The sequence below is a fragment of the Daldinia loculata genome (assembly GCF_022478755.1).
Source record: "Daldinia loculata strain CBS 113971 unplaced genomic scaffold F4817scaffold_5, whole genome shotgun sequence".
Taxonomy (NCBI): Eukaryota; Fungi; Ascomycota; class Sordariomycetes; order Xylariales; family Hypoxylaceae; genus Daldinia; species Daldinia loculata.
Window position 1 is genome coordinate 449403 of NW_026054859.1, and position 26233 is coordinate 475635.

The window sequence follows — 26233 nt, forward strand, 5'->3', positions numbered from 1 at the left end:
TTTGAAATATGGTATTGACAAGTCTTGCTCTGCGCGGCCATAACCCTAACTACTCGTAACGCTACATGACTTACATTACAATCCTGATTGTCCTTGGCCATATCACTCTGGAAAAAAAAGGGGTTTAAGCAAATAATAAAATTTATTTCCTACAAGCATCATAGCCATCATCTCGGTCATACCCCGTTGCTTTCTATAGATGAAATAACAACACAAACATGTGCAATTCTCGCCAGTCCTTTGACACCTTGAATAACTGAGACGCTAAGCTCCCCACCTCTACCTACAGAGGTAGCGATATAACTACATGTACAAGCTAGCAACGGCAGTAATATCCCTCTTGATCATCTCCTGCGCGGTCTGCATCTTCTGATACAGCTCCGGGTCGCCGATAATCCTAGCCGCGTTTTTGACCTCGCGACACGTCTCGTCTAGTCGTGTGATGGTTCGCACGATGGTGCCCTCGAGCACGTCCGTCAGGTCCGTAATGTTTTTGAAGCTCATACCGCGCGCCCACTCGTATACCACCTCCATAAGACCGAAGCGAGGACGCGATACAAAGTCGTTGCTATCCTCTGCGCTCTGTATGACTTGGTGTTCCGTTTGCACGGTATTGACCTTCTCGCTGATCTCAATGATCGTCTTCATGCCGCGCTCTAGGCTGCCCGTAAGGTTAGGGACCGATTCTGTCTTCTCCTGGAACACGAAGGCAGAGAGGAGAGCGGCTATTTCGGCTGGCTCGTAGTCCGCGAGGACGTTGTCAAGGATAAGTTCGGTGAGGACAAGTTCATCAGCCGAGTGGATTTCGCATGCGACCTTGCCCTTGAGTTGAATACGAGTATCGGCATCAATGAAAGAAAGATCCTTTAGGACTTGAATACGCTGTTCGTAGTCGGGAAGCAGCTGGAGATTTTGATCTGCGAGAGCTGAACGGAGGGACGAAATGGTCTCTTTAATAAGCCACTGATCATGGCACATGGCGAACTGATGTCTTTGTTTAGCCCTAAGCAGTTAAAATGGGTAAAAGTAGAATAACTTACGTGCTTCACAAAATTCCGGCAGTATGTTGTAGCGGAGTTTCTGATAATCACTTCTTCCTGTCGGCGCTTCTCGATAATCTCTTGCAACTGTAAACTTTTGATCTTTGCGAAGCTAATCTCGTTCCACATATCGGTCTCCCAGGTTTTACAGATACCTAACATCCGTTCTTTTGCTCTCTGGCGTGGTTCACCATGTTCGAAAAAGTCTGGCACGATCCCGGTAGTAAGTTTCCCGGTTAGACACTCAATATCGCTAAGCGGTACATGAACGGTCTTCCCAGTCATGGATCTCTTGTTGCGTGGGAGAGGCGAAAATAGGCGTCGGAATATATCAACAAAAGGTAGCAGATCAGTCGAGTTACGGATCTCGCGCTCAGTCTTGATCTCGAAGACGTGGACGGTTGGTTGGCCGCCTGAGGTTTTCGTGCTAACGCCGTTTGACAAGAGGATACCCGGAGTTCGCACGCCATCTTTATTCCACACAACAAGTCTTGACGGTGCAAAAAGCTTCTTCCCGATTGGGATAGATATGAGGCCTTTGTATAGCTCCTGCGTTAGTTGCTTGTAATTCATCGATGCTTGGTGGCATTGTTCCAAAGACTCGTCGCAAATGTTACACGCCTCTCGCTTGACTTTAGCTAAGTCAGCTTCTGATATCTTAACAGCTTTCTCATGCTCTGGAAGTAGTTGCTGAGTGGCGTGCTCGGAGAAGCTGCGCTTAATCATTTCTTCGATCTTCAACGCCTCCACTCTCAACAAGTTCAGAATCATATTGTAGGTCAATCTGAACTGGGACCTTAGCTTGCTAGGCGGGTCTAGTATCATTTTCTGAAGATCGACTACAGGTGGCGCTTCATCCATACTGCCAGGAGGCACAATAATGACAGACCCAACGGGATCAAGTCCACGACGACCAGCTCTGCCAGCCATCTGAGTATACTCGCCTGGGAGAAGATTTCGAAACGAGTGACCATCATGCTTTCGATAGCCGGAAAACACTACGGTCCTAGTTGGAAGATTCAGACCCATAGCAAAGGTCTCTGTTGCAAAGAGCACCTTGACTAGGGTCTGAGCAAATAGGATCTCGACAATTTCCTTGACGATTGGCAATAGACCGCCATGATGCACGGCAATACCTCGACTTAAGAGTTCTCGCAGGCGAATAATCTGAGGTAGGACTCGATCTTCGGGTCGTAGACGTGCTATCGACTTCTGAATAATCATGTGAATGTGACTCTTCTCCTGAGCAGTTGTGAAGTCCTGGTTGCTTAATGCGTCGGCATTTTCCTCGCACCTCTTCTTGGAGAAGACGAATATACATGCGGGCAGCAGGGTAGACTTCTTCAGGAATTGCACAAGGTGAACCCAGAGGTTCTTGTCCTGGTTGGCAGACGAAAAGCCTCCTGGCCTTCCGGCACGGCCCATATGACCGGGCGTATGACTGGCTCTCGGGGGGCCTCCTCGGCCTCTTTGCTGACCACCGCCACGCTGGCCGCCACGTTGTTGGCCGCCGCGTTGGGGACCTCCTCTTTGGTTGCCTCGCTGATTGCCACCGCCACGAGCAGCTGGCGCTGGGAGAACTTTATCTTTTCCACGCAGTGCTTGGTCCGCTTCCTTCCACCCTCTCTCGAGGAATTTCTTTTCGTGGTCAACAATCTTGTGAATATTCTTGCCAGCCCACAGATAGTGTTCTAAAGGCACAGGTCGTTTCGGCGTTGAGATGACGTATATATCCTTCTTCTTGGTCCTACCAACCCAGGAGGCAAATTCGTACGTATTGGGGACAGTCGCAGATAACAGGATAAGCGAAACATGCTCTGGAAGCATGATGATGACTTCCTCCCAGACTACACCACGCTCGAAATCATTCACGTAGTGAACCTCATCGAAAATAACAAATTCGACATCTCGAATTAGATCGGCACCTCTGTACAACATACTCCTTAGAATCTCCGTAGTCATAATTAAACAACTTGCTTCTGGATTGATCTGGACATCTCCTGTTAAGATACCAACTTCGTCAAAGGTCTGTCGGAAATCGCGAAATTTCTGGTTGCTCAGGGCTTTAATGGGTGACGTGTAGATAGCTTTGGTCATATGTCTCGCAGCTAAGGCGATGGCATACTCAGCTACTACCGTCTTGCCGGCTGACGTATGCGCAGCGACAAATACGGAATCGCCGCCCTCGAGATGATAGATAGCTTCTTTCTGGAACGTGTCAAGCTCGAATGGCCATTCTCTAGCCATATCTGGGACAAGCTCTTTGAAGTTGGGAATATCGCGGTTGATATCCACCATATGTGCCCATTCTCGGGCAGCTTTTCTTGCTTTAGCTGATGAAAGGTTACCGTGTGGCTCTAAAGCTGGGAATTCGACGGGAAGCAGCGTGTCAATATCTTCTGAATCTTCCTCGTCAATTTCCTCTTCGATGCTATTGGTGTCTGCGTGTCCGTTGGTATCTTTGGCCTCGGGACCTTGCTCGGGTTCTTGGTCAAGTTCGGCTTCGACTGCTTTTGCTTCTTTCTCGTCGACCATAGATTTCTTTTTGCTAAAATCGATTCCCCTTTCCATACCAGGGGCCACTTCGAGAAGGCCACCCTCCGCGCCCAGTTTGATAACGCGTTCTAGCTTATTCTGAGTGCCGATAGCGCTAGGACGTAGCATCTGGTCTTCGATAGCAGCGGTTGCCTCAACACTATCGAGCCCACCAGGTGCAAAGGGGAAGAAACCAGCAGCTCCACGCACAAAATCAGCACGGCCGCCGGGTTTACGCATAAGAGAAGTCGAGTTTTTGGCCGTGGCACTGTTTGCAGGTACAGTAACATTCTTGTATCCTGTCACCCTGCCCTCGAGACCTTGACGTTGGAAGCGTGTGACAGTTCGAGTCTGAGTAGGTGCAATGCGAAACAACTCGGTGAGATCGGTTGGACTGTCCCATCTTTGCTGTAATTTGTTAAGCCATTCAGAAGAGAATTTGTTGGAGGGAGTTAGGAATTTCCGTTCGAGCTCTGCTTTCAACACAGTTGGATCTTGCTTGAATCGCTTGCGGGGACCTTGTTGGAAGAGGATATCGTCGATGGTCATGGTCGTATCGTCGCTGATGTGAAGCTTTTGAATAGCTTCCACCAGGTCGGGGGACGCCATTTTTCCTTGAAACGACAATTTGGAGTTAAAGAAGCAAACGCTCCAAACAGTCGCAAGGGAAAGTTAGGACGATACCGTCAAATGACGTTTGCGATGTGTGAAGTTAGTGAGTTCAATGTTTGGTGGGTTAGTGGGCTGGTGGGATACTGCAGTAATTAAGTGGACCCAACCGGCTTAGCTGTTGGATGCTGACGGCTGCTATTTATAGTGCCTGACAACTTTTATCGATAAGGATTGTTATCTAAGATAAATCACCCCACAACGGCCATACCCCATAACGGCCATAAGGTTTTTAAAGACGCGTTTAATCCATTTATTAATTTAAATTTATTTATAATAAAACTTTTTTATAACTTAATTTTAAATTTAATTATATTATTTTATTATTTGATAGGACACCGGTCATGTGACCATGTCACATGACTAAGGTTGTGCCCATACACACCGCCTAGGAATTAATTTACACACATGTAAATAAATATTTTTTACTTGGTAAATCTCCCACCTTTTTTTATTTAATTAAACACATTAATTAAACCACTTTATTTAAACTACCTTGTTATTTCCTACCTTTCGTATTACGTAATACATGGCAACACTGTTGCCACTTTAACATTATTTAAAATTTTTTTTTTTTATAATATATAATTTTTAATTTAATTTTGCGTAATTATTATTATATATAACGTTTAAAATAAGCGATTAATTTAAAACGCGTTATAATATTATTAAATTAATTATATTTATATATAACGTTATATTAAAAATATTTAAATAAAAGAAAATTATAATAAAGTTTATTAAAAATTATTTAAAATTTAAAAAAATTATTTAATTTATTAAATTATTGTATAAAATATATTAAGTTATATGTTATTATATTCGAGATTTAAATTATTTATTTAACGTTTATTTTTTTATAATAACGTATATATATTATTTAAAAAAAATTAATACGTTAATTTTTTATGTTATCATTTAAAAATAAATAATATAAAAAGTTATATAATAAATTATAAACGTTTAAACGACATTATAATTAAATTGTTAAATAAATTATTTAATTAATTAAATTTATTAAAAATTGTTAATATTTTCTTTATGTTATATATAAACGTTAATAAATTTAAGTTATAAAAAGGTATTAAAAATAATGTTTTAATGTTTAAAAAAATTTATTATAAATATATATTATTTAAAGATTTTTTAAAACAAAAATGGATTATTATTTTAATTGTTATTATAATTATTAATAAAACGTTATTATTATTAATAATTTTTAATAATGTTAACGTATAATAATAATGGTTTTTTAATATAAAAAATTAACCGTATAAATTTTAATATTTTATTACGTTTTTTAATAATTAAATAAATAAAGAAATTACTTTTAAATAGTTTAAAAAAATTTATTTATTTTATATAAAATTTAAAAATTTTAATTAATAAAAGTTTTTTATATTTAACGGTTATAATAGTTATATAAGCGATAAATTTATATAAATATTTAATTTATAAAGTTTATATTTTATTTTTTTTAACTTATACGTTTTATGTATTTTAGTTTTTTAATATAAGTATATTCGTTATTTTTAAACGTTTTTTTAAATCTTGTTTATAAATATGTTTATTTAGTTAATTTTTATAAAATATAAATAAAAAAAACTTTTTTTAATTGTTTATAAAAGTATAATAATTAATAATAATATTAAAATATATTTTTATAAATTAAAAATATTTAAAGTTATAATTAATATTATTAACGTAATTGTTAAAAAGTTTATATTTAATATAAAATAAAAATTTTAATATTATTATTTTATTATTTATTATTTTTAAATTTATTAATTTTATAATTATAATGGTTAAAATTAACTTTAATATGTTTAAATTATTATAAAAGTTAAAAGTTATATAATTAAAATTTAATTTATTTAATTTTATTTTTTTAACGTTTATTACGTAATTTTTATTTTGTAAATTTAATAAAGTTTTTTAATATAAAAATTAATAAATTTATTATTGTTAAATTTTAAATTAAACAATTATAAATTATATTAAAAAAAGTAAAATTTAAAAAACGTTATAAAGTTATTTTAAACTTAAATTAAACTTTTATATATATAAAAAATATAAAAGAAATTAAAGTAAAATTAAAGTTACGTTTAATAAAAAAGTTAATTAATATATTAATAAATATAACTTTAATATAATAAAAGGTTATTTAAAATAATCGGGAATTTACGCAAAAATGTATTAAAATTATATTAATAAATTTTAAATTAAAATACAAAAGTAATGGTAAAAAAATAAACGAATAAATGTAAATAAGTTAATTAACGATAGTTTTAAAATTGCTATAGCCGTTATAAAGTATGGCCGTTATAAGGTGATTTATTTTATACCTTTATACCTTATAATCAGTTATAACAGATCAAAGAGTTCATTTATGAATTGATAACGTTTAATTTTTATCATGGAAAAAACGTTAAATCCTGGACATAAGGCGTATAGAGTAGCTAGCCTCTTTAAGAGAATTGAGTTTACTGTTGTTAATTATGATATACTTATAGCATCATGAGGCCTTGGCAACCGTAAAATAGATATAGTTACTAGGCATTATCAAAAGGCATTTACTTCCGTTCAGGTATTAACGCCCATTAGGTATAACAAACAACAACCTAGACACCCTTGCATGCATCATTATACAATAAATCATACCCAGTGCAGTTTTGGCCTCTCACCACAATCCATCCATCTCTGCCATAGCTTCCTCTTCATCTGCATCTGCCGTATTCTGGTTTACCTCCTTTGCTTCTTTAGGTGTCGAATCTATAGGTTGCTTTGTTTGCTCCTGATTTTCCGCCTCCGCCATTAATGCGTCTAGATCATCTTCTTCATCGTTATCTGCGCTAGGTTGTGCTGGCCTGGCTGTAAGAGTAGAGATTTGCTTTGGGGGTTCGTGGTGAGCTTCAGCTTCAGCCATCAATGCGTCCAAGTCGTCCTCGTCTGGTTCGTCTCTGGATTGATTGGGCTTTCCACCACCGTTACCAAACACAAAAGTAGGTTTCGTACGCTGTGCTTCTTCCTCTGCCATCAGTGCGTCTAGGTCGTCTTCGTCGGGCTCGTCACCGTTTCCGAATAGGGATGCGCTCGTAGGCCCTGTGCTAACGCTTCCGCTTCCAATTAATGATTTACTTGTGGGTTGTGTTGTCCTCGATGGTTGCGGTGTAGCTCCGTATATATCATCATCGTCATCAGGCACATCGTCTCGTATAGGCGTGTGCGCCCTTTCACTTCCCCGATCTTGGAATATGGGAGCAATCCTAGCAGGGAACACTGCAGGTGCACGCTCCTCTGGTTGATCGTGAGAATCGCCAAAGAGGTCATCGTCATCTCCGTCGAGCCCTGCCGGTCTGGGTTTCCCTTCCTCGATCCACTCCATACGCTTCATCCGCATATATTTCTTGTGACCTGCTTTCTCCGCCATAGCTGCAGCGTCTAAAAACTTGGCTTTAGGAAATAAGTCGTCGAACCATAATTGATAAAAGGAGAGAAGTCTAGCGGCGTCAGAAAACTAGACTATTGTTAGCTACTATTTATCGGTCCTATATAAGCATATAGGATATTCGTACTTCGTGTCCTTTCCCTTTAAACTTCAAATCTCGAGCTTTTCTTCGCAACCTCGGGATGCCTTTCTCGGATAGCAATCTATACTTGATAAGCCCATATCATTCCTAGTAATACCCGGATGCTTGTGATCAATACGAACCTGCCTTCATCTAGCTTGACAATTGGGACTCTGACTTTCTTCTGTACGGCTACAGCCTCGTCAATTCCTAGCCCGGTAGCGTCTTTACGCTTCTTAGACTGCGCGGTGTCATTGCTAGGAGCTTCGTCTCCAGATTCGGCAAAGGGGTCATCGTCGACGTCGTAATTATCTATATCATTTACCGGCTTTTTTAATGCCAAAGACGGTTTCTGTGCTCCTCGTGAGGCCATTTTCGTGGTAATGATTCTATGCTGAAGTTGTGACTTCGTAAGTATTAGAACCAAATCCTAAGACGCGTCGCATAAGTGAAAAGACGCGATTTAACGTGGGGTCTTTTAGTAAAGTTAAATTGAATTCTGGATGACGGAGCTATGTAGAGAGGTACGTACCATCTAAGTGAAGGTGGTCAGAGCGCATTATTAAGAAACATGTACTTTGTACGAAGTACATTTGTTATCTTCCGAAGAAGTCCCGCTTACATCATCCATCTCCAAGACCTCGCGATTTCGAAGCTCTCATGATTGCCCGCTGACAACCATCGAATATACGAAGATATTATACCGAAGCTTTTGGGGTGTCCAATTCCACTCCGCGAGAATGGCGAACCCTCCGCAGCAGACGTATATCCCTAGCAAAATCGTCCCGTCCGAATACCCCGTATGTACCCCTACCAATTGGGTTGTAGATAGCTCGCTAATTCGAATTATAATTTAGCTCATCGACAATGACCCGTACGTATCGACCTCGAACCTCGAAGATATTGCTTGGCGGTATAATATCTAGCTAACACGTGCGTGATGGTGGTGCTTTAGACATTTCAAGAGGGTGGTAGGCTATGCCCGCACATCAGACTACGTGCACGGCGCCGTAGCCGCGGCGGCAGGTCCGGGCTTGCTTTGGACGATGGAGAGATTCTCACCTTCGCACGTTGGCCGGGGCGGTTTTGCGAGAGCCATGCGCTTGGCTGGACTAATTGGAGCGATGGGTGGATTCCTATATTTCTACCAGCGATCGAGTCGTACGTTCTAGTACCCCATCATTCTATCCGAAAGAATATCCCCACTGACATAATGCGCTGCTGCGTATAGTGCGGTTCTACGGCATGTCGGAGAACGCCCGTGAAGTGGAGTTGGACATGCGGGAGATGGTGGACAAAGTCAAAGCAGGAGAGCCACTATACGGCCAGAGCAGCCTAACACCGCACATGCAGGGCGTCGCGGCCCGTCAGTCGCGGTACTCTGCCCTTTTCACTGCGGTGCTGCCCTGGTTTAACTTTGTCAACCACAACCAGCACGGTGTAGATACAGCAAAGTACTACCGACGAGCAGAGCAGGAGCTAGAGGCTGAGCGTCTCGGTAAGAGCAGTTCGTAAACAGCAACGGTCACACCTGTGAAGAAAAAAGCTCCTATTACGTGTACATATACCGACGTTTATCAGCTACTAAGTAGCTAGACCTCAGGGAGACTAAAATTCAGCAGGAAATGCAAAGTTCAAGATTTTTTTTTAATAATTTTGTTAGGCTGCATATATGCTAGATGGTGTTCGTCTAAGCTATGGGGTTATTATATATATATAAAGGAGGGGTGATGTATTCAGACACGAATTACCCCGTGGCTCGACCTGGTATCTTAAGATATATCTTCGCTCAGGTATCCAGGTATGCACCTATATATGTAGGTAGACAAGCCGCCATTGCGTCCATCCAGAGCTAAGCACGCGGGGTTGAGTAATTACATGCATTGACTTAGTCAGGGGTGAATCACGACGGCCAACTGGAGGGGTTTATTCCCGAAAGATCTTCCTCAAGTAGCCCCAGCATATGATTACCGCCAGAGAACCAATCCCCTAGCTGCGCTGTCTGCGCCATGGATCTGGCCTGATCATCAGTACTAGCTAAATCAAAATTGGCTGCGCCATCTTCCATAGGCATGAAGCCTAGTTGACTCAAGTACATGTTAAACTCGTTGCCTACGGGTACCATGTCCTGGTCAATGGGCTGTTGCGCCTTGGCCTCAATATATAGCTGGGCGATACTATATAGCACCTGGCACAGCTGGTGCAGCTTGCTAATTGACTCTGACAAGTCGCACGCTGCCTCTAGCGATTGTACAAAGTGTGCTAGGAGCTGTAAATCTTCCGCACTTGATGTTTCGATCACCAAACAGAAGATGACGATGAATGGGATGAATGGGGCATAGAGAATCGTCCTTTTTGTACGTGGTGTTTAGTTAGTAGTAGGAACTTGAGTAAGTGGGTAGGCAGCAAGTAGTTCTCACCAGTGAATATATACAATCTTTAACGACTGGTCATCCATCATCTCCATGGCTTCTTGGTGACATGCCATGGCTGCCCTAGCCGAGTCAATGCACTCATCCGCAAAGGTGCGTGAGCGGGTCCCTGTGGGTGGCATGGCACGGTATGTAAGGGCTAATGACGAAAGATACGACTATACTGAATTAGTAACAACGTCCCGAGGATGTTTAATCGATAGAAATATGTTTTGAGGGTAGATCTCCTTATATAGTTCTATTAAGAAGTACCGACTCCTGAGATGATTTGGGAATATAAGACATTTCATGTTACATACAACTTCGTCCGATTTTAACATTATGGCAAACATACGGCCTTCGGCGGCATCGGTCGCGTTGAATTCGGCGAAGAGCGCTAGACTTTCTGCCATCAGGTGTTTTTGCTCTGAAGTTAGAATGCCGACTTGCTCGGCACGGTACGTCTCGGACTGCCGCAAGGCGCCGGGGCTGTATAGGCGCTCGTATATGCGGCCCTGTATCTGTGCATGTTTAATCCACAGCGTCATGACTTCGTTTCCGGGATACGTTGCTGCTCTCGTCTCAGGAACAATATGCGGTAGCGAAATATCATAGTCCTGCAGGATGGAGGCTCGACCTAGTCGCAGCGACAGCCCCTTATCTAACATATACGTACACCAAAATAGTAATGACTTGTCTGCCTTCTTCTGTGGGCTGTCGTCTTTCATACTGTGGACTTGATGAAGGCCCAGCGTCCGGCACATATGCGCAGCCCGCTCTGCTAGAAGCCATGCCAGAGATGGACGTGAAATATCTATCGAGAAACTCGACTTTTAACACTACTACGTTAGCCTGGAAATTCGTCTACTAAAAGGTTATGAAGATTTCATTTCTACTTAGAAAGCAGCAGTAGACTCACCGCCATGAGAAGCGCTTCGATATTTTCTAACGTTGCCGGCATAAGGAGATTGAGGTGAGATAGTACTGTGTCTAAGTTCTTTTGGCACATATTGAAGTATCGATCGGCTTCGGCTTTCTCTTCAGGGGTTTTCGCACTTAATTTCACTTCGAAGAACACATACGCAAGACCGGAGTTCACCAGGATAAATGTGGCGTCCGTGATGTCTTCCGTATTGAAGTAGACACGCCGACATTGATCGGTAAAATGCTCCACATCTATGAAGCAGTAGAGAACAGCAAGCATCATTGGCAATGGACCATCTATAGTAAATGGTGAGTGAGCTATAGGGGTCTAATAGAGCGTCTTATGTAGATACGTACGTTTCATGTCCCGAAGCGTTTGCGCCACGATTTCCATTGGGGGTAAAGGTAGATCCCGTAAAGGGGTCTTGGAATGCTGCTTCTGGCCAGGCAGGCGAAACTCGTGGAAGGACGATACGGCACGCCGGTTTTCCTGCATCTTCACGATCTGCCGCAGAGAAGATAAGGCTGCATCGATCTTGGAGTTACCGCCTTGTTGCTCTAATGGGGTTCCTTGCACGGCATGCTCGAGAAACTCGCTCGCGAACGCCGTATGTGCGGCTAGCGACGAGTTGCCCTCAAAGTCCCCCGCATCCTCAGGGTCGAACACCGTACTAGCTGTATCATCTCGACTACTTAGAGACAATGGAGTTAGCTTTTCGAATTGTCGTCGTGTAGAGCTTTCGGCAGAGGAGGATGCAGGTGCCGATATTGGGCTTAGATTCCGCAGAAGCGCCTCGATACCACCTAGCCGCTCCTGTATTAAGTCGATCTTTCGCTCACTAGGGAGAGAAAAATGTCTGTTAGTAAGCATACCCTCATTTATTGAAGGCTATGTCACGAAGATTAATATTCTACTTACTATTGGCTGGAAATTAACACTCGTTGTCGCGGTTCCTTAGGTTTTTGGCCGGCTCCGGTGGAACTACATGGCCTCTTGGCGCTTCGACAATTGGAACACGGTGACTCCTTGTCACAACGTATCTACCAACATGAGTTTACATGTTAGTATATAAGCTTGATAGCATCATCATGGAGATGACAGGGGAGGCGGACAGTAGTAGGGTAGGATCCTCACCTTCCTAAGTCTGCATTGGTCACACTATGGTGCGAATGTTACTTAGCCATCAGGTCTCAGTCAAAAGTCAACGATAGTATCACAATAAGACAAGCTTGATTGAGTATAACGGGGCCGACGGGGTCCGATTCTTACTTACTGCTCGCCGAGGCACAGGAGACCCTGGACCACCGGCTTCGGACGTCTCGGGGTCCATGGCGGCGTTCATTATATATTATTCCTCCTCAGCTAGTTGCAGGTTAATGCAGTTATATGCGTGGGGCCATAAAAGAACAAGCTGTGTACCGATTCAAAGATACGTCTTGCTGCCGGATTTAAGTTGACATTGGGTTCTTGCTCAGGCGGTCTGCCTTAACATCGGCATCCGCGGACCCCGGAAGGATGTTTTAAAAACTTGGTCTGATAATCTGGTTAGCATTAGTTCATATTTCTAGGAACGTTTATGATTTATAGTACGGTACCAATCAGATGAAGCACTACATTTCAATATAAACTCTTGTTGGAATTGCTGATGTTTGTCAGCTTCTCTTCAATCCGTAGTGCTAGCTAGCACTAGTTATTGTCTGTTGGCAAGGAGGAAACATACACAACACTGTATGTAGTTACTCTATATTTCATGGAATCTCATAAGCTTCTGAAGGTGATACGTGATGAGTATCTGTATTTGAATAAATAAATGTGATGTTTTACTCTAATTAATAATCATTAGACGCTGCCATCACGTTCTACGTAATGTACGTAGTTCTATGTGAACTATGTCAACTTCGGAGTTTAAATATGAAGGAGGAGCTAGTGAATTTGATAGGCCTCATCTTAGTGGATACGTCTTTGGGTAACATTACGTCAGCAAACCTACTAGTAAAGTTATTACATAATTCCCGTTATCTAAGGTACCTACTCCTTATCGATTTCTACATGTAATTCAAGTCGCGACTCTCGAATTCCGTCCTATTATATTGTATTGGTCCGTATTTAAGCAGGACTGAATTTTTGATATTCGGCTTGCACCAGTAGAAAGATACGCAAGTAAAATGACTTGCAAACGGAAGCGCCCGGAAACCGACATCGCGTCTAGAGCAGCTGTATCGAAGCGATCTCGTCATACCACAGAGCCCGATCTATTATCACCGTTATCTGACGAACTCCTCATACGCATCCTCACCTTTTTACCTCTTCCAGATCTCTTAAATACCGCTCCCGTATCTCAGCGCTTTTATCACCTATCCGGCGACTATCAGCTATGGAAACGTCTATACTATTCGCGCTTCGTCCTACCCCGCGCCCTTCGCATTCCGGGATTCCGGGATGGTTCCACTAGAGAAGGCAAGCTACATTACTCCTCCCGCAAAGCTGTATGGGCAGATGGAAGAAGAGGAGGCTGGGCAGATATACACGTTGGAGATTTGGACGACAGTTCGAGGGACTGGAAGAAACAATATAAGCTGCGCCATAACTGGTCCAAGGGAAAATGCGCCGTCGAAGAGTTGCAGCTTAGACAAGAACTTCCCTTACCCGAAACGAGTCTATCGCATAAGGTCCTTGTAAAAGTTACCGAGGGTATCGCGATAACAGCAGATGCCACCACAGGACTACGAGCCTGGGACTTGAAGACGAAGCAACTCTTAACGCAGATTGGTCTAAGAGAAGTTGACTCAGGAGCTGCTCCAAGTTGCATTGCGATAGACGACCAAAAGATCCATCAACAAATTCTAGAAATTGCCATAGGTTTTATAGATGGGGGATTTGGGGTTTGGGCATTAGACGTGGAAGAAAGGAGGATCCTGCCGAGATACCGACATAAGAAATCCAGCAATGGGGAATTAGTCGGAGTTGCTTTTTCTTATCCATACCTTTTAACAGCAACTAAATCTGTTCTCATATCTATGTACACGTTCGACGGTCCTAATAAGACGGATTGTTCTAGCACTCTAGAATCTACTAGAGAGGTCAATGGCTATGTGCGGGATTTCGAAAGCAAACCCGGCCAAGACTCAGGGAGGATAGAGCAAGATCCTAAGTGGGTGACCCTTCGATCACCCTACCTACTCACATCACTCAAATCGCATACTTCAAGAGCCCCTCTAGCTTTGTCTATCCGGAAGACAACTAGTAGTATTATAGCTTCGATTGCTTATACATTCTCGACGCTTCAAGGGTGGTCTTTAGGCATACAGGATTTGCACTTACGCCCTCCTACATCCCGATCAAAACACACGTCGGACATAATAACAACTCGATTGGCATACACGTTACCAGTCTGGACTAGTTCTTCCCATTTTCCATCGCCGCCAACATCACCAGCCCGACATACAGGCCTACTATCTTCACATCAAGACAACGGAACAATAAATGGACCTATCAACTTATGTTATACACATCCTTATCTTCTCGCAACCCTTCCAGATAACACATTAATCCTATACCTCTGCACATCAAATGCGACTTCGCTGTCGATATCACCCGGTATCCGCCTTTGGGGACACACCTCCGGCATAAGCGATGCTGAGATAACGGCACGCGGAAAAGCGGTTAGTGTCAGCTCTCGCGGCGAGGAAATTAGAGTCTGGGAACTTGAAGGGAGGGCACACGGCAAGAGTATCGAAGTGCGCCCAAATACTAGACCTACCACCAATGATAAAGAAGGAATGAATGACCCTCCTATAATCGATGCTACGACCGTCCAGTGGGATGACCGGCGGAATTGGGTCGGTTTCGACGACGAGATGGTTATTGTTCTTAAAGAATCAAGGGGGCGAGAGAGCCTAATGGTTTACGACTTTACGTAGCCTATAAGCCGATATATAATAAATACCGCATGTGAAGAGACCTAGCCTAGGTCAACGTATGAATAATTGTTAGGCATATCTACCTTTTATTCAACCAACGCATGCTGTTAAAATGCTCCATAGGTATATTATCATCACCGAAAGTACCTAACCTATAGGTTATAATATAGCAATATATACGTTGACAAGACACCTCAGCCAGGTAAATAACGAAGTTCTGAGCTCCGGAACTCATGAAACTTCAGGTAAACACTACCGATATTGTCACCTTAGCTAGCCATTTCTACAATACGAAAGACAGACTATTCAGCAATGAAGATTGGCAATGCACCATTGAACCTGAATATTACGAGAAATTTAAGCAGTTCAAAATTTTCGTGGATGATGCATTGAAGCTATCCACACTCCTACTCACGGTCACACTGATGATCATAGACTCCACCTACACCGGCCTTCCGGATGAACTCGACAGTTAATACTATGGACACGGTCACACGGCCGAGATGAGGCATACATCATGCCCATATTGCACGCCCTAGGCCCGCTACTATATTCTCGCAACCGATCGATGGGCTCATTAGCGCCGAGTATGACTAGTGCGCCGAATGGTGAAGGCCAAGGCAGGGAGGTGACGGATACCCGATCCGTCCCTGGCTGTGGGCCTACCCTCATCGTCATTCAAGTGTTCGGAACGGTGCCCCGTATTTCAACAGGACTTTGCTCGGCTGGGTAGAGTCTCACGCTGATATGATAACACCGAAAAGGACGACTACGCTATTAGTTAGTAATGCTTAGGGATGAGCCTCGGTTTTCTTGGAATTGTCATATGCTGGCAACCCTATTCCCCTTTCTTCGGCAGAATTATCTAAGGGGATTCAACATTTTCGAACTAGCAAAGTCTTCCCACTACGTACATCCTGTCGAATTATGCTCGAAGCGACAAGGGAGAGGCGGAATCGCGGATTTAACCTATATAGCCTAATGTCGTCGTATTAATCTTATATGAGCTATGATCACATTGTGCGCCGGATGTTATATGAACCACAGGAAATCTTTCCATTTCGGCCCCGCGATGCAACCTTCCCCGGACTCAGGCATGCCGATATATTTGAACGTATGGGGAAGTCAAATGTTGTCTGTCAGATTTGTCATGCTTGTATTCCAATCGGTTACCCCCTGAGCCACCACCTGATTGAAATTTCATATCTAGCGCGATGGGTACAGCCTCAATTTGGCCGAAGAAGCAAGCGTCCAAGGTCTTCTACGCGCTGTGGAATTCGTAGTCATATGCCAACCACCGAATATTGATTGTGTGGCCCAGTTCAACTATCGGTCCGCCAGGCCGTGTCCTGGCTTCTCGCACACTCGCCTAGCTGGACGGAAATGCTCGGATGTATCTATGGCCCATACTTATGCGCTCGGGAATTATTTGCTCAGGTTAATATCGACCCGTCGAGTTAGAGTGCTTCTAATGATAGCACCAACCCCGGCGGCCGAGCATGGGCAAGTGCCGCACCCACCGGGAGAGGTCGCGGGCCAGCATTAAGGGTGGTCTAGACTAAATCAGATCATGGAGATATAATGTTGCGTTGCCCCTATCCTAGCCTGGTGTGAATCTGGCTGCTCTCCAGCACGATCAGCATAAATACTACCGTGTCTCGCTGACTGCCAAGGCCTACGATTGTCCATCCTCCGTCCTAATAGCAAGCAAGCATCACCGAGGCTTTACGTATTCTGGTGTCAAGATGCTCTTCTCACTTCCTCTTCTCGTCGCGCCGGCCCTGGTCGCCGCCCACGGTGCCGTGACAAGTTACGAAATTGGCGGAAAGACATACGAGGGTTACCAAGGATATTCTCCCGTTGCGGGAGCTCAGATCATCCAAAGACAATGGCCCGACTACAACCCGATCATGACTGTCACCGACCCCAAGATGACCTGCAACGGTGGTACCTCCGCGCCCCTCGCCGCCGAAGTCCCAGCCGGCGAGAACGTGACTGCGGTCTGGAAGCAGTGGACCCACGAGCAGGGCCCCGTGATGGTATGGCTCTACAGCTGTGAGAGCGAATTCACCGCCTGCGACGGCAAAGGCAAGAAGTGGTTCAAGATCGACGAGTTGGGCCTATGGGGCAACGTCTTGAACAGCAACAACTGGGGAACTGCGGTCGTTTTCAAGGACCTGAAGTACTCCAGCCGGATTCCCAAGACCCTTAAGCCCGGCAACTACCTCATCCGTCACGAGCTGCTCGCTCTCCACCAAGCCAACACTCCTCAGTTCTACCCCGAGTGTGCGCAGATCAAGGTTACCGGTTCCGGTTCCGCCACTCCTCCGGCCAACCTCCTAACCTCCATCCCCGCGTATGCTGCTCAGTCTGACCCCGGTATCATGGTAAGCAGTCGATCCGATCTTTACGGGTATAATTGAGAACTAACAAAAGCTAGGTCGACATCTACCAGGGCGGTGGCACTTCATACAAGACCCCTGGTCCCGCTGTGTGGACTGGTTAAATAACACCAGGATAAGAGCCTGACGATGAATAATGTATGGATAGGTGACGGAAACTTGTATATTTCAAATGTTGCTTAATGATTCACACTTTGGAATATATCACCTTCATGCCCACCAATTTCTTCTCCGTGTGACTCGCTAGTAGCGTAGTGTTGATGTATTGCTACGTGAAAGAATTTTAAATAGACCATCGAATCTTAAAGCTGCAGAATGAATGCATGCTATCAGGATAGAAACATTATGGAGCTACCGACCTGTATCATTCCATACGTCAAATACTACCACCCCTCGTTTTGTCGCGCATCTCTCGATATTGAACCATGGTATTAAAATAAAGTCAGGGTAAACCATGAAGACCTGGTCTGCCGTAAATAGATTATTTGACAAGGGTCATGACATCGATGATAAAAAAATAAATTAAAGCAAAGGAAGCTAAAGTGCCAACAATCGGGCTGTAAGGAAGACCTAGGAAAGATAAAAGGCAAAAAGTTGGCGGTACTGGGAATCGAACCCAGGTCTACACGGTATCAGTATATCTGTACATCCACAACGTGTTGTACTATCCACTATACTATACCACCCTTGCTGGTGAAAATCGACGTGGAATTTGGACCTATAATACAAAAGACCTTTGCTTCAGCTGGTCGCAGTAGGCCGACGTTTAACCGACAGAATTTCGAAAATGAGGCAGAAAAGCACCTAGGTTAGGTAAGTTAACAATTTCCCTCTGGAACAACAAGTTTGGAATATTAAAACAATCGTTGTAACCAGTACTATTATTCGCTATTGATATCGCTTACTATTTCAAGACGCTACTTTATCTCTAGTAACTAACATATTATCAAGACATCAGTTGTCTCCCTCGCTAGACAATAAGTATCTTGCCCTCCTCAACCGCAAACAGTTTCGCACTCTAACCCAGCAAATTTACGGAGGAGGCAAGCTTAAAAAGCTACCATTGTCGACCTTGTGTACGAACCATGACTTTCTTTCTCTGGCCAATACGAAGAACTGCTGGTTTTCTTGAAAGCTTCTGCCACCGGTCTCGGGCAAAAATGCCCAAACGAGCAGTCCTGCCAAAAGGTTGGTAGCGGCAAACACGAAGAACAACCAGAATTTCAAATTGTTGAAGCCAATCGGTGTGAGGATCGTGATAATAAAGTTGGCAAAACCCCATACGACGACGCTGATGGCACCACCCTGCGCTCGCGCCTTGTCCGAATATATCTCAGTTGGAATCAACCAAACAGTCGTCAACCAGCACGCTCCAAATATGGCCGTTGAAGCCACGAGACTCATGGTTCCCATGGACAATATAAACGAATAGTTATCTGTGAGGGCGCCCATCGCGACAAGACCTAGAAGGGTGAAGCAAATTGTCAACCCACAACTACCCCCCAACATTAATTTCCTGCGCCCGTATTTGTCGACTGAACTGGTGGTGACAACCATGGTAATAAAGTAAAAGATGTAGTTGCCGAGGGTTGCATACTCTGCTACCCATGATGATAGTCCTAGAAGTTGAAATATTTGCGAACCATAGACTGAGACTGCCCCGGCGCCTGTCATAGCCTGGTTGAATTGGACCATTACCGTAATCATGTTGGGGTGAAACCGGCCAGGTCCACAGCAGAGCATGTCAAGGAGACACCCCGCTGCCTCTTCAACTTCTTCTTGTTGGGCTTCTTGGAGTTCTTCAAGCTTGTGGTTTGCCTGGTCATCCCCATAAAGGTTTGAAAGTACCACCCGAGCATCATCCATCTTCCCTCTACTTACTAACCAGCGTGGGGACTCCGGTAGTCTGCCCATGATCAACATAAGTGCTACGGGGAAAGTCTGCATGAACAATATAGGCATCCTCTAGGCCCAGCTATCGTCCTTTATCCAACGGGAGAAGCAGAGGTTCAATGCAAACGCCACTAATAGCCCTCCAATGTTTGCTCGAAACTCTTTTGCCACTATGAAGGTCGGTCGTTAGTAATTGTCAATGAAGTTCAGAACTAAATAGGGCTATATGATTTGGGTATTCATGGGACAGTGAGGTATAAACGATCAGAAGGGGTGTAACCGAAGGAATGTTCTTACAAGCGGTACCACGGGCATTGCCCTCAGAAAGTTCGGAGCTGTACACGGGAATTACTGTGTCGATACCGCCAATTCCAATTCCGAGCACGATCCGCCCGACTAGCATGACCCAGAAGGCATAACCGTGCCATGTTTCCTCGATATATGACGAAAATATCCCAGGAGTGACCATTATGATACCCCCAACTATAGTTATGCCGACTGAAAGGCGAATTGACAGTTTTCGGCCGTATCTGTCGGCAAAAAACGACGCTATTATGGCACCTCCTACGCATCTAAGGTAGTAAACAGCGACAATAACCCCGACGAGGGGGGAGTCTCTTGATATATTCATGATGCGGAGATAGGATGTGTTTGTATTGACTAGGGACATCATGCCCTGATCATACCCGTATAGAGCAATGGCTACGCATGAGAAGCGTTCCACGAGTTGCTCTAGGGTCCACCTCCATGGTAGACATTCTCTCAGGCTCTCTGCTAAGCTACGGGGCATTTTGGCCTTGCGCGGAAGTTTGAAATTCGGACTGGTTCTCGGTTTGCGGTAAAGGTATTGTAGGGTTGTTAACGATTGCTCTGTCGGGGCTGCGCGGGCTACCTCGCTATGATGTATAAACGAAAGTGGGAAGTGTAAGGGGAAATATAGAATGATTAATGGGAAAGATTGTTATATGCGATGGGGGCGAAATAAATCTGCCTCTAAAAGATGGTGGTGGTATTCAACTATGATTTTGAAGTCGTTAACTCGAACTCCAGATGAAGTTTTCAGGAATAGAGGTGGAGGGGGGAACCTTTGAAGCTACCTAACGTGTGATGGAAACTATTTGGGGTGTCTACACGCTCTTACTATTACTCCTTCGTTAGCTACTGATCGTAACTGCTAGAACGTAACCAGTTTCGTCATCGTCTACCAAGGCAATGTACGTGAGCTATAAAGACGTATGACATCATCTCAGGTATATACACGAGCCTTCCACAAATGTCGGTGAGATGTATTAGCAAGGGGTTTTATATAACGTACAGGCAGGTATATTAGAACCTCCATAGTCCTTTCCGAAAGATGTAGGTCGTTAACTCCCCTGTTTCTGCCCCTATCTAATCTCTCGAGGCAGGGACAATTTAGGAGAAGCCGAACCATTTATAAATATCGTAATCGTGTAAGCAAAGGAGAGGATGAGAGGCCTTTCTATGGTATTTTGGAACATATATCACTACTATTAAAACGTTCAGATTACAGTCGACTCAGGATCTAGTCAGGTACCTAGGTAGGTAATCAGTGAATATAACTAAAATAATAGAGACTTGTTTGCATACATCCTACTTAACTATTCCTCAAGGAGCTTGTCGCTGTCTTCCTCCAAAACCCGACTGCAGTCTCGATTTTCCTATCTAGAAAAGTGAAGGGTGGGCGCACGTAGCTAACGTACTAATTGTCCCCATCGCACATCATATTATATTGCTCAACATAGTCGACGACGGGGATGTACATCCAGCCTACATCCTCCTCCTCATGGCATGTAACGCCATCTTCCCAAAATGCGGCGGGGACCCCCCGAATCTATGTTGTCATCAATAAAACCTATCTCTCTCGCTTCATCTTGGGATAATGGTAAGAAGTCTTTCCTTAGAAGCTTAACTACGCCTCCATGCATCTTTTCGAGGGATTCCAGGCACAGATCATCTACTACGAGGCAGTAATTATACCGCGTACAGGAGATTGTCAGGATTCTAGATGAGACGTCTAGAACAAAGGACCTGTTCATTATGTATAGACGTAAGACCCTCATAGTTAGTTTAGAGTTCCTTGCGGAATAAGGAAGTTGTTTCCATGCTGTTTCCTTCCACCTCGTGACAAATATACCAAGTTTCCTGATTTCAATGTGTTTACCAGTTGTTTAATTAGGTACCAGGTACTCAATTCAGCCTCATATTTAAGGAGTGAGCCCCTCTTTACTTTTATTATTGCAATATTCTTATCATGAACTCGGTTTGCTTGCTAAGGCCAGTATACGTTGCACCCTTTCAATATTAGTTAGATTGAGGGGTTGAGGACATTTTGCAATAAAACGGTCAGGCAAGTGTTAGGTATCATGTGCTTCTTGTAAATTTTAGAGGCTTCTAAGGGATTCAAGCTACGAGTTCTGATTCGTTCCCCCCCTTGTCTTTTACCCCGACCTGCCCCTGCAGCTTGCGGTCACCATGCGTGATATGTAGATCCGTTCAGCCAATTATATTTCCCAATTCCATTTTGCTTAGCCGCCTGCTCAACGTTAGTCGATCATATTTTCGACAACTATGGTCATAGACTCATAAGGGAATGGTCGTGTTAGTGGGGATCATGATGCATTTCAAGAACCCAGAGCTTGAATACTAGGTTCTCGGAGAACTATTTTGCAAGTTAGGACTCTGGTTTCACTGTATCGCTACGTAAACATATCCATAGGACCATAGCTAAGGTTTATTAGGTTATTTGTAAGGAAGTTGCATTATTATCGTGATGCTCAATATGAATATAATGACAATGAGACAAGACTCGGTGTGCTAAGCAACACTTCAACGTCCCATTTAATTCGCCCCGTAGAATCTATGAATGCCTCCGGCCTAGCGGCCATATCTCCTTTATATTTCATAAAATAAACTCTTCCTCCAGCCGGAATTAACTCGTCAAAGGTCCCCGTCGCCAAAAAGCCATCGTTAGACGAATCATGTCCTTTGTCTTTACTCATGTCCATTTGCCTATGACCTCCAGCTCTTAACAATCTACCTACCCAACATACCAACGAACCACATGGTCCGAACACTCCATCGTGCCCTCCGCCTGTACCCTTCCATCGTGTTGGCCAGCATACCTCTTGATGACCTCGTCGATGACATCCACGATATCCTGGTTATGCATCGAAAACTCAAACTCTGCGTTGTCCCCATCTGTTTCTCGAGAGATGCCAAACTCGCAAGGTCCTAGATATAAGTTGTCGCGGTAGCCCGCGGGTCTGTCTGTGAAGTCGACGCCCCAGTCGCCAGCATCCCCTAATACGCCTCGGCAAGTTTGTTGGCAGTCTGAAGAGGACGGCGCTGATGTTGATAGGGTACCGGTTCTGTCTGTGTATGACAGTGTGTTGCAGTATCCTGCAGTAGACTTATCGCCGGCGCAGGCATCTTGCCTTTGTATTATTAGTGGAGAAGGAATGCCTGCAGTGAGGGCGGCGAAGAGGGTGGGCAGCAAGAATATTGAGTAGGACATATTGTCTCAAGCTGTGAGTTCTCGTAAACTCATGGTATTGTCACTCGTGATGCCTTGGCTAGTGTAGTTACCGCCATGATGAAAGAGTGAGTCGGATTACGGTGGGTGAGAAGTGATGTTATATGCTGAATTATAGATGTGCCGAGTCGATGTGCTAGTTACCACTCTGACAGGCCCAATTGCGCATGTGACGTGACGAGCAAGATCGTCGCAGTGTGATAGACCGACAGAGGTGGACTTCCACATCACAAACTTGGCCAATCAGGTCGCTATACTGGCATTGTAATTCGGCGAATCAAAAGATAAAATCAATTAATCCCAACTAAATATCGTCTTCAGGTACCCAATAACCATATGCTGTTGCTTCAATATTGGCTTGTTGGCCCGTGGTTGAGGTGTAAGTGGAAATAAAAACTACCAACTTAAACTCATATTAAATCTACCCCCATGATTCAGTCTTAACCCGGGATGATTTATCTGGGTCATTGCCGAGATGCGCCGACGTCTCTGGCATGCCATCCATAGAATGGGTAAAGGGATAGATGTTACCGGTCCTGAGTCTCCATGAGCTAGTCGTATCATCTGTCTGAATTTGTGTGTTCCTATTCCAAATTTATATCCTTCCGATGCATGATATCGTTGGGTTGAGCGAACAGTTCCATGGTAAACGTGCTAGGCTAGCTCGTTCGCGTCGCAGGGTGGGATTCTTCCTCGGCCGACTAGTCGTTGAACTGAACTAGAACGTAGAGGGGCGAAGTGGTGTGTGAAGGCTACCTTCTAACAGTTATATTAATAAGTCACTTTTCATTTTATACGATGAACTCACTTGTCTTTTTGAACGTTTTTAAGACCTCCTATGAGTATGACCTATCGTAACTGAGTCTCGAGCTAAGTCTTATTCTTAGGTTGCCTTTATAGCTAGTTCTAGTTCCGTATTGTCTTTTTCGCATTGCTTACACGTCGGCTCTCGGGTGATCTCGACTATATTGCAGTTGGACTTTGTGCAAGGAACTCGAGTTTCGTATGGCTTACAGCCGCAACGATATGTAATTATAAGCGTGCACATTGTATTGGCTGGTTGTAATGTTTATTATTTCGGTGATTGTAATCTTCTCCAGATGCTTCTGAGTAAAGGGGTAGTTGAAAGAAATCTTTTGGAATGCTTTTAAAATTAGATATAGGGTACCTAGGTAAATATATAGTTGAAGAGGTCGCCCTGCCGATGAAGCAATCTGTAGTACTTAAAATGAGTCAAGCTTCTGATAAAAGGTCGAGCACCCACAAGCTTTGACTGGCGTAAGTTCTATTTAAGCCACAGCCCTTATATTGATGCGCCATAGATAACTCAAATGACAGGCATTTTTCTACCTAGACGAAGTAACTGGGCGTAACCATGTCCCCATAGAACCCAGACAACCCGGAAGTTCAGACGGGTATCTGCAGGTTTCGTGCTTTCTAATACCCTCTGTTTTGATCAGCTCGTGGTAACAGAAGCTACACAAGATCTCCCACGGGTCATCAATGCCAACGATTGCATCGAGGCAGATGCCGACGCCTCATCTTTGACGTCGCCATTTGCATTCCCTCACACGTCAATATTTGTAGGCGGCTATCGAGGCAATAGTTTGCGATTGGACCATCTTGTTTCTTCTCTTCCTGCCGATTCCCGGAGATGAATATGTGTGCACAGCCCTGTCCCTCGCTCACTAGTCGTTTGACCTTCAAGTCGGAGGATTCGGTATCGGAGTGTCTAATCGATGAGTTTGATCGCTCAAGCCTTGAGTGATTTTGACTCATGGTGAGGCCATTCGTACCACGCTAATACCAACATAACTATGGCCCCCAAAGAGGAAACTTAGACAGTAACCGTGTCACCGAAAATATATAATATCGCCCTCTCTTGACGTTCAATTTTCGAGCACGGGACCCTTATCTCCATAGATCGGATCTTTCTCGAACCATGGCAGATTTTTAATACCCTGTACCTTGGCCTCTTCGTCCCTCTTGCCGTAACACATGTCCCAACTGTAGCCCTTCAGGTAGGAACCCACCATCTCAAATTCACCTGTAAGATCTTCCAATAGCCTATGTCCGACGCCAGCCGGCACGACCAATACATCGCCCTTCTCGACCTCTTTCTCCACCTTGTCGGGGTTGTCTTCGCCGCCGAAGCAGAGCTTCGCCTTTCCGTTACTAATACACAACAGTTCGTGCGTGGTGGAGTGGAAGTGAGTGGTGGAATACATTGTAAAACGCCACTGAGGCTCCACAACACCAACTGATGTGAGATGTGACTCTATGGCAGATGCGGTAAGTGTTGAGGGAGGAAAAGCCTCATGATAGTGTAATAGCGGTTTGTTTTGGATGCTCGTGTTAGGGATAAGTCCGTGCGCCGGAATAAAGTGACGAGAGACACGAAGTGAGGTTAAAGGTGTGGGAGTTAGCTTTTGGATCATGGTGATAGTGTATGATATGAACTACCTATGGTCGATGATGTGTGAAAATGCGTAGAATGAGATTTGTAGTAAATACCTACATGTTGATATCTATTAACACATCTCTGCTCTGTTAATATTTAAACAAGCAGAATATCAATTCAACGTCATCGAGATCCCAGATACATAAGTGAAGTGTACCTCCGTACTACTCCTATTTTCCTCATATCACTTTTAATGCATAACATTTGTTAAATGCATTTTCCTGACCCCTTATCTTCGACAACCGGAATTCAAAGGCTTGTAAGAGGCAGTATCTAATAGGATTACAAATTACGATAGAATTCACCATGTGGCTTTCCAATAGGCAATAGAAATATACGTGATCATTGGTTAATTGTGACGTTGGATTGCATGGGCTCCGTGTCTCGGTCTCCTCGGCGCCCGCCGCAGGCTCAGCTACTCAATTATTTCGCCAAGAAGCCATCAAACCAAGGCTAAAGGAATTGGGAACTCCGACATTACCTAAACTCCGCAGGGGAAGGGAACTTCATGAACTTCATTTTACCACTGCTTCACGGAGATAGCTTCTAGCAGCATTGCGAAAAGCAACGATGTATAGATTAAACACGTTTAATCCTCAAGGCCAATCAGCGTGTTCGATGAGTCAGTTAATAGCCTGACCTGACTCGGGCCTGACCTGACCTAGCCTGGGTAGATAGCTTTTTCGGGATATCTATACAGTCCAGGTATAAATTTTTTTTATTTGCCTAGTAGGCAGATAAGTTGAGGCTGTTCAGGCCCACTTTTACATATATTTATAAGATATGATTGGTCGATTTAAAGCAAACTGTCTGATAATATTTGTTTGTATAATCGGCAACGTTTTGTATTAAAAT

General features: G+C 43.9%; 8 protein-coding genes and 1 non-coding gene across 9 annotated transcripts; 3 read left to right on the forward strand and 6 right to left on the reverse strand.

Moving 5' to 3' along the window:
* Window positions 1-16: 16 nt before the first annotated feature.
* Window positions 17-4408, reverse strand: F4817DRAFT_326302 (antiviral helicase). Its single transcript, XM_049301873.1, has 2 exons — window positions 1041-4408; window positions 17-984 (listed from the first exon to the last, which is right to left on the reverse strand). The coding sequence occupies exons 1-2, from the start codon at window positions 4182-4184 to the stop codon at window positions 304-306; spliced, it is 3825 nt and encodes a 1274-aa protein (XP_049162686.1). The 5' UTR covers window positions 4185-4408; the 3' UTR covers window positions 17-303.
* A 2324-nt stretch (window positions 4409-6732) lies between these two features.
* F4817DRAFT_326303 (Swi3-domain-containing protein) lies at window positions 6733-8321 on the reverse strand. The gene is made up of 3 exons (XM_049301874.1): window positions 7957-8321; window positions 7820-7895; window positions 6733-7761 (listed from the first exon to the last, which is right to left on the reverse strand). Exons 1-3 carry the CDS (start codon window positions 8184-8186, stop codon window positions 6925-6927), a joined length of 1143 nt encoding a protein of 380 aa, XP_049162687.1. The 5' UTR covers window positions 8187-8321; the 3' UTR covers window positions 6733-6924.
* A 118-nt stretch (window positions 8322-8439) lies between these two features.
* On the forward strand, window positions 8440-9419 carry F4817DRAFT_214433 (NADH-ubiquinone oxidoreductase complex I, 21 kDa subunit-domain-containing protein). The gene is made up of 4 exons (XM_049298732.1): window positions 8440-8613; window positions 8671-8687; window positions 8769-8974; window positions 9045-9419. The coding sequence occupies exons 1-4, from the start codon at window positions 8554-8556 to the stop codon at window positions 9326-9328; spliced, it is 567 nt and encodes a 188-aa protein (XP_049162688.1). The 5' UTR covers window positions 8440-8553; the 3' UTR covers window positions 9329-9419.
* On the reverse strand, window positions 9420-12479 carry F4817DRAFT_367507 (fungal-specific transcription factor domain-containing protein; the record flags this gene model as incomplete). Its single annotated transcript, XM_049307134.1, has 7 exons — window positions 9420-10164; window positions 10234-10403; window positions 10545-11054; window positions 11144-11445; window positions 11506-11987; window positions 12068-12189; window positions 12423-12479. 7 exons carry the CDS (start codon window positions 12477-12479, stop codon window positions 9717-9719), a joined length of 2091 nt encoding a protein of 696 aa, XP_049162689.1. The 3' UTR covers window positions 9420-9716.
* Window positions 12480-13192: 713 nt separating this feature from the next.
* F4817DRAFT_214576 (uncharacterized protein) lies at window positions 13193-15108 on the forward strand. The gene has a single exon (XM_049298735.1). The coding sequence runs from the start codon at window positions 13315-13317 to the stop codon at window positions 15067-15069; it is 1755 nt and encodes a 584-aa protein (XP_049162690.1). The 5' UTR covers window positions 13193-13314; the 3' UTR covers window positions 15070-15108.
* Window positions 15109-16596: 1488 nt separating this feature from the next.
* Window positions 16597-17739, forward strand: F4817DRAFT_214561 (glycoside hydrolase family 61 protein). Its single transcript, XM_049298734.1, has 2 exons — window positions 16597-17456; window positions 17510-17739. Exons 1-2 carry the CDS (start codon window positions 16815-16817, stop codon window positions 17573-17575), a joined length of 708 nt encoding a protein of 235 aa, XP_049162691.1. The 5' UTR covers window positions 16597-16814; the 3' UTR covers window positions 17576-17739.
* A 327-nt stretch (window positions 17740-18066) lies between these two features.
* Window positions 18067-18157, reverse strand: F4817DRAFT_t25. Its single transcript has one exon. It is a non-coding gene; the product is annotated as a tRNA-His (tRNA).
* A 346-nt stretch (window positions 18158-18503) lies between these two features.
* F4817DRAFT_356388 (general substrate transporter) lies at window positions 18504-20154 on the reverse strand (the record flags this gene model as incomplete). The annotated part of the gene is made up of 3 exons (XM_049305786.1): window positions 18504-19399; window positions 19466-19534; window positions 19662-20154. The coding sequence occupies 3 exons, from the start codon at window positions 20152-20154 to the stop codon at window positions 18504-18506; spliced, it is 1458 nt and encodes a 485-aa protein (XP_049162692.1).
* A 4231-nt stretch (window positions 20155-24385) lies between these two features.
* On the reverse strand, window positions 24386-25456 carry F4817DRAFT_214625 (RmlC-like cupin domain-containing protein). The gene has a single exon (XM_049298736.1). The coding sequence runs from the start codon at window positions 25353-25355 to the stop codon at window positions 24807-24809; it is 549 nt and encodes a 182-aa protein (XP_049162693.1). The 5' UTR covers window positions 25356-25456; the 3' UTR covers window positions 24386-24806.
* Window positions 25457-26233: the final 777 nt, after the last annotated feature.